The sequence below is a fragment of the Sciurus carolinensis genome, chromosome 2 (assembly GCF_902686445.1).
Source record: "Sciurus carolinensis chromosome 2, mSciCar1.2, whole genome shotgun sequence".
NCBI classification, from domain to species: domain Eukaryota; kingdom Metazoa; phylum Chordata; class Mammalia; order Rodentia; family Sciuridae; genus Sciurus; species Sciurus carolinensis.
In genome coordinates, this window is record NC_062214.1 from 76213449 (window position 1) to 76225586 (window position 12138).

A 12138-nucleotide genomic window follows, 5' to 3' on the forward strand; every position below is an offset into this window, starting at 1 on the left:
CACTCCCATACCTGGTGTTCCTGCTCTTTGTCCAAATATGCTGATCTATATGAACAGCATCAACACTTCCTTTTGCCCTCTGGCTTCCAGTTGCTTCAGCCAACGTGAGGACTGAGAGAAACCAAAGGAAGGGAAGGAGGAGACTTGCAATTCCCACAGTTTCCTTTCTGCACAAGAAGGCAATGACTCCAATTACCTAACCAGGTCCCTCTGGCCTCACCTCTTAAAGGTTCTACTGCCTTCCAGCATTGCCATACTGAGAACCAAGCTTCCAGCACATGAACCCTTGGGGGACACACTCATGGCACATCTAAACAACAGCAGATGATAACCTGGAGTAAAAGGCCAGAAGTGTTGGGTGTATCAGAGAGTGAGACTGAGATGAAGGACTTAAAACGCAGGTGTTAGGGACTGAGATTGAGGTGTAATATGGAGATCGAATAGAAGGAAGTTGGTGGGAGTCAAAGAAATCAAATATTCGATTGTTAGGGAAGTCTGAAGGGGTATGAGGAAGAAAAGGGGAGAAATAAGCCATGAGTTAATACTGAGAAGGAAAAACTGAAGAGTTTAGGAGAAAGCAGAAGGTGGAATAAAGGGTTGAGTATTAAAGGAGAGAGGTGCTAAAGGAAGAAATACCAGATGTGCAAAGTGCAGGGAAGACATTGGTGTCACCTCCAGGCAGGGAACATGTAGGGAAGAGGATACAATGTCTTTGGTGAAAGGTTGTGGGGGAATCTAAGTTTCAATGAGGCCAAGTAAAGAAGAACCAGAGCTGAGAAGATCCTCCCTGCACTGACTAAGGTAGTGGAGCAGGAGGAGTCATATTCAGAACCCAAGTTCAGTTGCACACAGACAAATCTGTGAGATGTCATCTGAGACCAAATTTTAAAATAAGAACAGGTTTGCATGTCACCTTTTCTTTCAAGGAATTCAAAGATGGCTCATGAATCCAGAAAGTATATTCTTGTAAAGTCTCGCCACCTTTTAGAAAGGAAGCAGGTTGCCCTTCACAAATGCAAACTCTAACCCATAACCCTGAGGGGGTCAGTAATAGAAATGCAACTAAAAAGGTCTCCTACTTTCCAGTTCTTAGTGCACTGAGCATCTTAAACATTTTGATGTCAGACATTTTATACAAAGGTCACTTCTGAGCAGGGTCCCTGGTAAACATTTTCCTCTCATGTTTTTGTGCACAGACAACCAAAAATTGAAGAAGACATCTTCCTCTGGGACACAGTCATGCAATTGATGAAGCAGAGTAGAGGAGACCTCAGCTAAAGCACTCTCTCAGCTAAAGAGGCTTTCTCTGCCTCTGTTCTCATTATCTCAGACTCAAATGGAATGCTCCAGAAAGGAACCACATCTAATAAACATTGACTGAACCATCAGAGTCCCATGGGAAGGGGTTAGCTGAGTATATCGACCATACTTCTCTGTGATTGATGGAAGTAGCATGCCTGACTTTCAAAGTGAAAAATTATTACTCTTGTCCCGTAGATATGTAAATTGTTATTTAAAAGATACTTATGATCTTCTGCAAGTCAAATTTCTAGAATTTTAAATGATAACTTAAAAGCTCCAGAGAAGACTATAAATGGATAAAATGAAATGTGACATAATGTAAACTACTTAAAACCCAAGAAACTAATAAATTCCAAAAACCTTTTGTCAAGGAACACTTTATTTTTTAAAAAATAGATAAAATGTTTCCTTACACGTACTATGATTTTTCCCTGAAAGAATCTATATTCAGGGGCATACAATTTGAGTACTGATTACTTTAACATGAAAATTGAATACATGAAGAAAAACTGTCTATAGTTTCAGGAGAAGTGACAATAAAATAGCACAAGCTATTTTGAGTGAATTTGTGTCTTTTTTCTACATAGAATAGCAAGAAGTGTTTTTGAAACATACATATTTTCCAGTAGGGGAATCTTGGGTAAGTTATCTTGTATTACCTATATTTTGTCCCCCTGCCAACCCCACCCCCACCCCGGAGAAATGGCACAGAGAGGACACCATGATTTTCCAGCATTCACTCAAACAAGAGTGTAAATGCTAAAGTTCTGTTCCAGCGCATCTCCGTGCCGCACCATCCCAGGGTAAGCACCTTTTCTTCTCCAAAGAGTGGTTCTGGGGTGGTTTTATGATGGATCAGGTTTCCTTTAATCTTCAGTTGATGGGTATCTATTCATTCCATCCCACCACAACATGAGCAACGAGGAGATAACACATCCCGACGGTGCAGGACACCACCATCATTGGGAAGCCCAACCTAAAATACAAAAAGAGATGGGTTATGGCATCTAGTGTTTGGTGAGAACCATGATATGTGAAGTCATTATTATATTATGTTATTTCCAAAGAATATGACCATTATTATTTTTTGTTTTTAGAAATTAAAAAAACTAGTGTTAACTTAGATGATGAAGATGCATACTTTTATTAGCTATCTCTCATTGTGTGCAATTTTATTTAAAATTTATCCACATAAATTTTTTTTTCATGGATATTTACAGCCTCAGTTTATTCATTCATAAGTTTAAAGGCTCTTCCACTCACACTATCAATGTCATGTATCGGGCTACTATTTACATCTCTGGATGTTTCCTTCAGCTGTGTCAAGTTTCAGTTATCCTTCTCTGGAGATTTCCTGGAGAGGTCACATTCCCATTGACTCCTGAAGCCCCTTAAGCTTAAAGTTGGGAGAGTTTGAGAGATAGGATTGGGAGGTAAGGGCTTCTCTTATCTAAGGAAGGTAAGAGAGATAAACAGTATTTCCTCTGTATTTGGTGAGATATGAGATGTCTGAATAGGTATGCACCAATATAAAACAGTCATCAGAAGATGAAAGTTTCCCTAATTGTGAGCCTCCCCCAGCATACATGTATTTCCACAAATTTTTATCCTACTTTATAAATTCTTATAGATTCCCCTTCAGTGTTTAGAATCCATACCCTGTAGCCATTGAGTAGTGTTGCTCTGTCACTGAAGGGAGTCCCTGCAAAGCTTGCAGTTTTGATTCCAAAAGTCTTTAGTATGCAACAGCAAGACCCTAATATGTGATAATTATAATTATGGGGATTATGACACTCTTCATTTCCTGGCCATGGACATGAGAGGAAGCTATTCAGAAAGAGCCATACCAAGGTTCTCTCTACAAAGCTGTAATTCAACACAGGAATTACATTCATGAGTGAAATAGCTCCTCAAATTCTAGAGCAAATTTGGGAATTTTAAGAAGCAATAGGATGCTCTGAGTTTCTCTTCTGAACACATTTATTTTTATTAAAAAAAAAACAAGTAGAGTTTTCAGGAAAGCTATTTATCCACTTTGGTTTTGAAAAGAGTCGAACATATTAGCAAAATGTCAGTATAGGTCAGAAAAACAAACTCCATGGTAGTATCAACTTGAGCATCATACACACCATCAAAAACTTTCATGGAAATGAAAAACCTTCTTTCCACTGTGACATATTGTATAGAATGGGTCAACGTCAAGTAGAATATTGACTATCTCAGCTTGGTCTCTGAAACAGCTGGTCATATTTCAGAAGGAAATCTACTTTGCCAAGGAATAGATCCCACAGAAATCAGACCTTGCTCTTGGGCATCCCAAGCCTGGAGAAAGTTCCTCATGAATGGTTCTTCTATGAAGAATAAAATGAGAGACACTTGTTTCTCAGGGATGGCACCAGCTCCAGAAGGAACTTCATCTAGAGATTGGTGCAAATACTTAGGTTCCATCAGCATCACCTTTGTTCATATCTCAACATTCACAATATCTAAGATCTGCACTCACATGGCACCATCAATGCCTTTATCACCTCCTGAGCCTAGCGTCATCACGACCACTGTGCAGAGGGGATTTAGAGAAGGAAGCTGACTTGCCTAGCGTGCTTGGCTAGTTTTCTGTAGTGGGAAAATCCAAACTCCCTCAGGCCAATTCTAATGCTCATATTTTAATCATTACATGCACTGCTTTCCTGTAAATATAGGTAACCTATAACAATGAAGACACACCATGAATAAATAAATAACTTATTGAATATCTACCGTATGCTAAGGACCACATAAACATAGAGATGGATGTTCTCTATTATTTTCCAAACAAAATAAGGCATTTCATATTATCCCTTACATATAGATGAAAAAATGAAGCTTGGACATATTAAGGAATTTAGCAAAGACCAACACCACTTGTAGGGAACATTCCTCAAGCTTATCTGACAGCAGTCACTGACACCTCGGGCTAAGTAAGCTAAACAGTCTGAACAGAGAAACTGAGGTAATAGTAAAGACTTGCCATGGAATGAAGGTCTTTGCAGTTGCTGAGGCTGAGTTTGAGCTGAGGGGAGGCCTTGTTCTGTCATGCATCACAGAAAGCTATGATGTGAACTTGCCCACACACTGCCTTGCCTCATGCTGTGTGCAGGAGCTTGCCATTCTCCCAGTCCTTTGTCTCAGACCTGTTGCTGGGCAGAATTACTTAGGCATGCTTGGTTTGTTTACACCACCTGGATCCTTGATGTATAGTTCACCTATAGGCTGACTGCTATACTTTAACAAGCATGTTAACCTGATTGGATAATGTCCTGTGCAACCCTAAATAAAATTAGATCCGTGCCTTCGGAGCTCCATCTCCGATGCCTGAGTAAGTGTGCTGGGTAAGGCTAGGTAGGGTAGGCATTATTCGTCCTCACCCTCAGCAAACCCATCTCTGAACATCTACAACCACTAAGAGGCAGAGATGACATTTTTGATATTTTTCTGGCTTCAAAACTTATATGCATTCACCAAATAAGAACCCTAATTTTCAATCCTGCTCTTGTCCAAATCCCTAATTTGGGGAAAGTATTGAACATCTCCATGACTCAATTTTTTTATCTATAAAATGGAGTAATAATAGTATTTTCTTACCATGGTTGTTATGAGGATTGCATGCGTTCACCTTATAAATTCATTAGAACAGGGTCTGGACACATCAGTGAGCCCTTAGTAAATGCTAGCCTCCAAACAGGCACCTGCCCCTGAGTGCCTACTAACCAGGGTTAGAAAGTACCAGGCCACATAGTGAGCATGGAGTGCCAGTGTTAGAGCAGAAGCTGTGTTTGATGGTGAAGAATTTAATGACACAAATATAGTTTACTAGAGAATAGAATATAATTGTTTAATTCTCAAAAAATGTAGAATTGACTTCTAGTTCTGAAGAAGGATGAAGATGCAGTTCTTCTTATCCCTGCCACCAAGCATAGCCTGGGCAGTAGATATAAAGCAAACACAGGGGACTCTGAAGACCTTGAAGGGGAGAAGGCAGACCAGTTGGGAACTTTGGGACCTTGAAGTATATCATGGTATTGAGTTTCACCTCAAAAGTCCCACTGGGAAGCTCACACATGGAAAACTCAATGGACAGTAGACCCCCAAAATAAGAAAGGCCCCAACAAAATCTCACTTTCTCTAGCCAAAGAATCAGAGAAAGGACAGCATAGCCAGATAGAAATCCTTTAGAGAATAACTGCCTAGCTCCAGACAAATACCATAGAAAAAAATTTTAAAGCTGCATCCAGCCCCTTCATCAAAGGTCAAGTGGGGAGTCAGAATTTCCACCTTCTCCAGGCTGTTCAGAGGCTCCCCTCCTATGAATTCAATGGAGTGACATGGGAATCATGAACCTTTACCCCACCTGGAAGGGAAGAGGTCTACTTTCCCTGCACTGGGGGACTTCAGAGGAGACCAAGAGGGAAGACCAGGGTTTTACCACATTCCAGCATTAATAAGGCCTCACCCCACAATGTCAGCAAACCTATGGAGGTCACATGAGAAGAAAAACAATGCTATCCTCCACCTGGTGCTACCAGGGGAGATCTAGTGGGAGACATAACATCCACCCCCACTCAGCAATAAATCAGCTTCACTCTTCCTCTGAAATGTCAGCAGAGATGAAAAAGGGAACATGGACTTCCAGTTCTACCTGGCAGTAACAAGATGAGGAACTCTTTCCCAACAGCATGGTGTCAGAGGAAACAGGCTAAAATAGAAGATTTACATAAGATATAGATATAACACTAATAACTTACTTGGTATCATAGAATGTTTCACCTTGAATGAAAAAAGACAATTAAAAGATGTCAAGAATTAGATTACACATACGTTGAAATTATGTGACATTGGTTTCAAAGCAACCACCATAAGAATTATTCACCAAGCAATTACAAATGCACTTGAAACAAATGAAAAAATAGAAAGTCTCAGAAAAGAAATAGAAGAGATAAAGGAAAACCAATTGGAAATTTTAGAAATTAAAATGAGACAGCAAATAAAAACCTAACTATATGGCCATAATAACATTATAGAAAATACTAAAGAAACAATCAGTGAACTCAAAGGCACAAAAACAAAAGAAATTATCTATATAGAGAACAGAGAAAAAATAAGACTAGGGTTAAAAAAAAAAATCTCTGAAGGACCTGGAACATGAAAAAAAAAAAAAAAGATCTAACATTTATGTCATTGGAGCCTCAAAATGGGAGTAGAAAGAAGGAAGAGATGAAAAACCATTCAAAGAAATAATGACCAAATTTTGATAAAAGATATGTACTTGAAGATTAAAGAAACAAAGCAAACCCTTAAAAAAACAGACCCTCCCCAAAAATCTGTGCCAAGTTAAAACATAATCAGACACCTGATGTTATGGTTTAGATGTAAAGTGTCCCCCAAAAGCTCATGTGTGAGACAATGCAAGAAGGCTTAGAGATGAAATGATTGGGTTGTAAGAGCCTTAACCCAATCAGTGCATTAAGCTCCTGATAAGGATTAACTTGGTGGTAACTGAAGGCATGTGGGGGTACAACTGAAGAAGGCAGGTCATTGGGGGCATGACTTTGGGGTACATATTTTGTCCATGGTGAGGGGAGTCTCTCTCTCTCTCTCTTTCTGCTTTCTTATATGATGCCCTGAGCCACTTTTTCCACCATACTCTTCTGCCATGATGTTCTGCCTTACCTCAGACCTAGAGCAATGGAGCTGGTAGTCTATCGTCTGAGACCTCTAAAATACACTTTTCCTCCCTTAATTGTTTTTGTCAGGTCTTTTGATCACAGAGGTAAAAAAGCTGACTGAAACACCTGACAACTAAAGAAAAAATTAAAATTCTTAAAAACAACAAGAGATAAATGACATTTACATATAGGTAAAAATAGCAATTTTTCCCCTTATACCCCATGGAGGCTGGCAGGAAGTAGAACAACATTTTTCCATTTCTGAAAGATAAGATCTATCAACCCAGATTTATATATTCATCAAATATAGTCCTAGGAAATGAAGTAGAAATCTAGACATTCTCAGATGAAGTAAAACTAAAAGGGCAGCAGACATACCCTAAAAGAGTTGCTTAAAAAGGTCTTCTAACCAAAAATGACAAAAGAAAAGAAGCTTGCAGCATTAGGAAGAACAAAACCATAAAGAGAAATATGGATAAATACTGTCAGCTTGTTTTCTTCTCTTGAGTTTTTAAATTGTTTGATATTTGCAGCAAAAATTATTTCGAATAGCTGTAACCAAGGATTTTGAATGTGCCACCAAAAAGAAATGATAAATGTTTAGATGCGGTAATCACTCCAATTTGATCATTACATGGCATACATATACATCAAAACATCATATTCTACCCCATATTTACATGCAATTATTATGTGCCAATTAAAATAAAAATTAAACAAAACATTATGATTTTGATGTGATTCTCAAGGAACATACTAGAATACTTATAGTAATTATATTGTGAATGGATGATCATCAAGGGACCTAGAGGGAAGCAAGCTTTCCACACTTCCTTTGAACCGGCAAAGGGAAATACTAGTTGACTTTGTTAAGTTACATATATACATATAACAGCACCTAGAGTAACTATTAAAATGTCTAGAGAAAAAAGTACATTCAAGAACGCTAAAGATTGAGCAAAATGGAATTCTAAGAAGTCATCAAGTAACCCACAGGAAAGCAGTAAAAAGAAACAAACTAAAAAGAGAGTTAATCAACAAAAAAGAAAACCAGGATAGCAGAAATAATCCCTAATATATCAGTAACTGAATTAAGTGTGATAGGTCTTAGTAGGAACTGAAAAAAAATCACAAAACAAAAATCAAGAAGTCCTCAATATTTAACTGTGTTCTAACTACAAGAAATTCACTTCAGCTACAATGGTATGGGTTAACTGAAAACAAAAGGATATAAAAGGAGAAACCATGCTAACATTAATCAGAAGCACAGGAGTGTCTATACTGATATCACATAAAGTATATTTCAGAGCCCCCCAAAAAAATTTCAGGGCAAAGAGGGACACTACTTATTGATAAAACAATTAGTCCAAGAGCTCATGGTAATCTTAAATGCCCATTCACCAAATTATTGAGCTGAAAACTACATGAAACTAAAGGTGACAAAACCAACAGGAGAAATTACAGATGAAAAAAAAACTTAGAGATCTACAAATCCAGAATTATAGATGGAGACTCTTGCTGTGCTTGTGGCAACTCATAGAACTAGAAAGATATTCAGCAAGGATAGAGAATAATTCAAAAACATCCAATAATCAGATCTCACTGATATCATACAGAACACCTACCCAAGGAGAGAAGAATGCATATTCTTCTCAGTAGTCAAGAAATATTTAGCAAAATAGATTAGTCCCTGGACCATAAAACAAAACTTAACCGAGTTAAGGCTCAAAATCACAGTTTGTTTTTGACCATATACAATTAAACTAAAAACCAGTAATAGAAAGATAAAAGGGAAAGTACCTGAGCAGTTTGAAATTAAATAGCCTACTTACAAATAATACATAGGTATAAGGGAAATTTTTTAAAACACATAGAACTGGATTAAGCTAGAAATACATGTCATGGGTTGAGAGGAAATTTATAGCACTGAACGTCTGCATTAGAAAAAAATCTTAAATCAATACTTTAAGCTCCCATGTGAAGGAAATAGAAAAAAAAAAAAAAAAAAAAAAAAAAAACAGAAAAATAAGCCCAAACCAAGCAAAAAGAAGGAACTAATAAAGAAAAGGGCATAAATCCATGAAATTAAAAACAAAGAAATGGTAGAGAAAATCAATGAAACAAAGAGCTGACGTTCTGGAAAGATCAATGAAACCAATCAAACTCTAGAAAGACTGACAAAGCAAAAACAGAGAAAAGACATGAATGATCGGCATTGATGAAACACAAATATCACCACATACCCTGGGGATACCAAAGAATAAAAGAGGGTGACAGTTAACAACTTGACATATATGAATTTCATCACAAAAATGCAATAATTTCATTATCCTGTACCTGTTAAAAATTTACATTAGTGAACACCTTCTCCCTAAGACCAGGTTGTTTCACTGGTGAATTCTAGCAAACATTTAAAGAACTACACTAATTCTACAATTAGTGTAATTAATTTTCAAAAAAGAGATGGAGAGGAAACATCATTTTCCAACTCACTTTGGGAGGCCAGTGTTACCTCAACCTGAAAAAGAAGATAAGTTATAGAAGAAAACACTGCAGCTAACATCATACTTGGGTAAGAGACAGAATATTGCCCCAGAAAGGTTCTCACAATCTTATGAACATAGCACGGAAAGCCCTAGCCAGTGCAATAAGGCAGAAGACACAGATTAAACAGAAGAATAAGATTGTCCCTATTTATACATCATCTGCATGGGAAATCCCAGGAAATCAACAAAAAAAGAAAAAGAAAAAACCCCAAAATTCCTAAAACTAATCAGTAATAACTTCAATAAGGACCACAATACAAGATCAATAATTTTTTTCTTCCTGCGTGCTACCAATAAACCTAGGAAAATGGAAATTTAAAGTGTGGTACCTGTTACAAACACTTCAGAGAAATCCTTTATAACATTAGCGAGCTATACATTACAAAATGGTAATGAGTGGAGCCAAAAAAGACCTAGATAAATGGAACGACAGAGTATTCATGAATGAACACTAAGTGTAGTCAAAAAATTGATTTGCCCCAAATTGATTACAGGCTTAATATGATTCTTATCAAAAACAGAGAAAGACTTTTTCTTGTCTTAGGCAATCTTATCCTAAAATGTATATCAAAAAGTATAGACTCCAGAATAGCAAAAACAATTTTATCAAAGAACTAAATGGGAGGCCTTCTATATAGGATCAGTGATCAAGGTAGTACAGTAATGATGGAGGTACAGATGCCATGGTTCAAGGGACCAGCACACAAAACACAGAAATAGACTCAAAAGCCAGAAAAAGAATTGCATCCTCAACCTCACCCTCTACATAAAAATTAGCCTCTAAGGATCACATATTTAAATTTGAAGCATAAAATAAAACATTTAGAAGAAACCCTAAAACAAAATGTTTGGAGCCTATAAGTTTAGTAAAAGAACATCTGTAGAGGTGACATCAAAGGTATGATTACATGAAAGGAAAAATAGACTATTTATATAAAAACATTTTTTAAACTTGTGCTCAATGAAAGACTCTGTTAAGAAGATATAAAGAAAAGCCACTGACTGGGAGGATATATTGGCAAAGGAGCCCTATCCAGAATATAGAAAGAGTTCTCAAGACTCAACAATAAAAAACACAAGCAATCCTATTAGACAATGCGGAAGAGACATTGCACTGAAGAGGATACATGAACAGGAAACCAGGACATGAAGAGGTGTTCAACAGCACGAGCCACTGGGGGAATGTAGGATGATTTAAGGCTGCTGTCCAGGTGGCTGTGATTCTGGAGGGTGGAACTGTCTCCTGGGTTAAGAGAGCTCTTTACCAAGGCAAACAGGCAGCAGAGTGCCCACTACATACCTGACTGGGAGGCAGATGCCCTTCAGGGAAGCAGGCACTTGGGCACCCTGGGGAGGAGGCAAGGTTGCTCTGACCCTGGAAGGGGAAGGTGAGCCGCGAGGCCCTGGTTAAAGGCAGAGGTGCTGGAGCCAGGGAGGACAAGACAGCCTATCATGACTTCATGTCCATTTAACAAGACAGGGGGTCCAGAAAAGTCAAGCAGACATTTAATGTTCTCCTGAGCTTCAGGAGAACTGATCAACTGGACCAATTCACCTCCTGTAGTCCTCTCACTAAGGGACCCCACAGGTAGGAAGAGAAAGAGAGAGAAGGGTGGGAGGTGGGTGGGCATTTAAGTCAAATGCCATTCCTAGTATTTTCAAGTCTCATCTTACCATCTGTTAGTTGGGTTAGGATAGGCCAATGAATAATAATACCTACATTCAAAGATATTTGCACATACCTTAAGGTCCCTGAAAGAGCCCTAACTCAAAGATTCACACAGTCAGGGTTCCAGGAATATTAAATGTGGCTTTTCAAGGCCAAAGATAATCACCTAGGTAAACTGCCTTATTTTAATAGACCAAGAACCAACACCATGCTCCCAGGCCAAATCTGTCCCAACACCTGTTTTTGTAAATAAAGTTCTACTGGAACACAGCCACTCCCATTCATTTACTCCTTGTCTTTGGCAAAATGGAATGGAGTAGCTGTATCAGCAACCCTGTGGTCCTGGGAAAGACTGGAAGTCACCCTTTATAGAAATATTTGTCACCACCTAAAAATCAAATCCCAGGAAGGTAAAGGAACTTGCAGGCTTCTCTTCAGCACCCACCCAAAATTCAAGGAACTCCAGACCACATAGTGATAGAAATATAGTGTGAACCCTTGGATAATCTTATGTTCTAAATAGTACCACTCTTTTAAAAAATCAAAAAATACGAGGAGGAAGCAGGTGAGATTCCATTTAATCATCTATCTTATTTAGCTCAGCATATCCAAAATATTATTTTGTCATATAATCAATATGAATATTTTACACTTTTAAAAAATTTTTAGTCTTTGAAATCCAGTGGAGATTTTCCTCACAGCACACCTCAGCTGGACTTGTATTCCATGGTTCAATGACCACCATGGCAGGGATGCTATGGTTGGGCAGCACAGCTCCAGGAAGGCCGATCTTCCAATTGAAAGCATTTGAAAAGACAGGTCATAGCTGTGAGCTGTCACAGAAAGTACTGGTCCTGGGTGGATCTTTCGGGTGGGTGCTTGTACAGCTCAGACTGCTGAGAAAGCAGGTCTGAGACAG

The 12138-nt window shown here is 38.2% G+C and overlaps 1 protein-coding gene across 4 annotated transcripts in view; it reads right to left on the reverse strand.

Moving 5' to 3' along the window:
- Positions 1–1669: 1669 nt before the first annotated feature.
- The window catches only part of Oca2 (OCA2 melanosomal transmembrane protein), a 389761-nt gene continuing 379292 nt past the window's right edge, over positions 1670–12138 (reverse strand). For all 4 annotated transcript variants that reach the window (XM_047540394.1, XM_047540395.1, XM_047540396.1 and 1 more), the window contains one exon: positions 1670–2278. In XM_047540394.1, the coding sequence (XP_047396350.1) occupies positions 2191–2278 (88 nt within the window). In that variant the 3' untranslated portion in view covers positions 1670–2190. The remainder of the gene's footprint in view (positions 2279–12138) is intronic.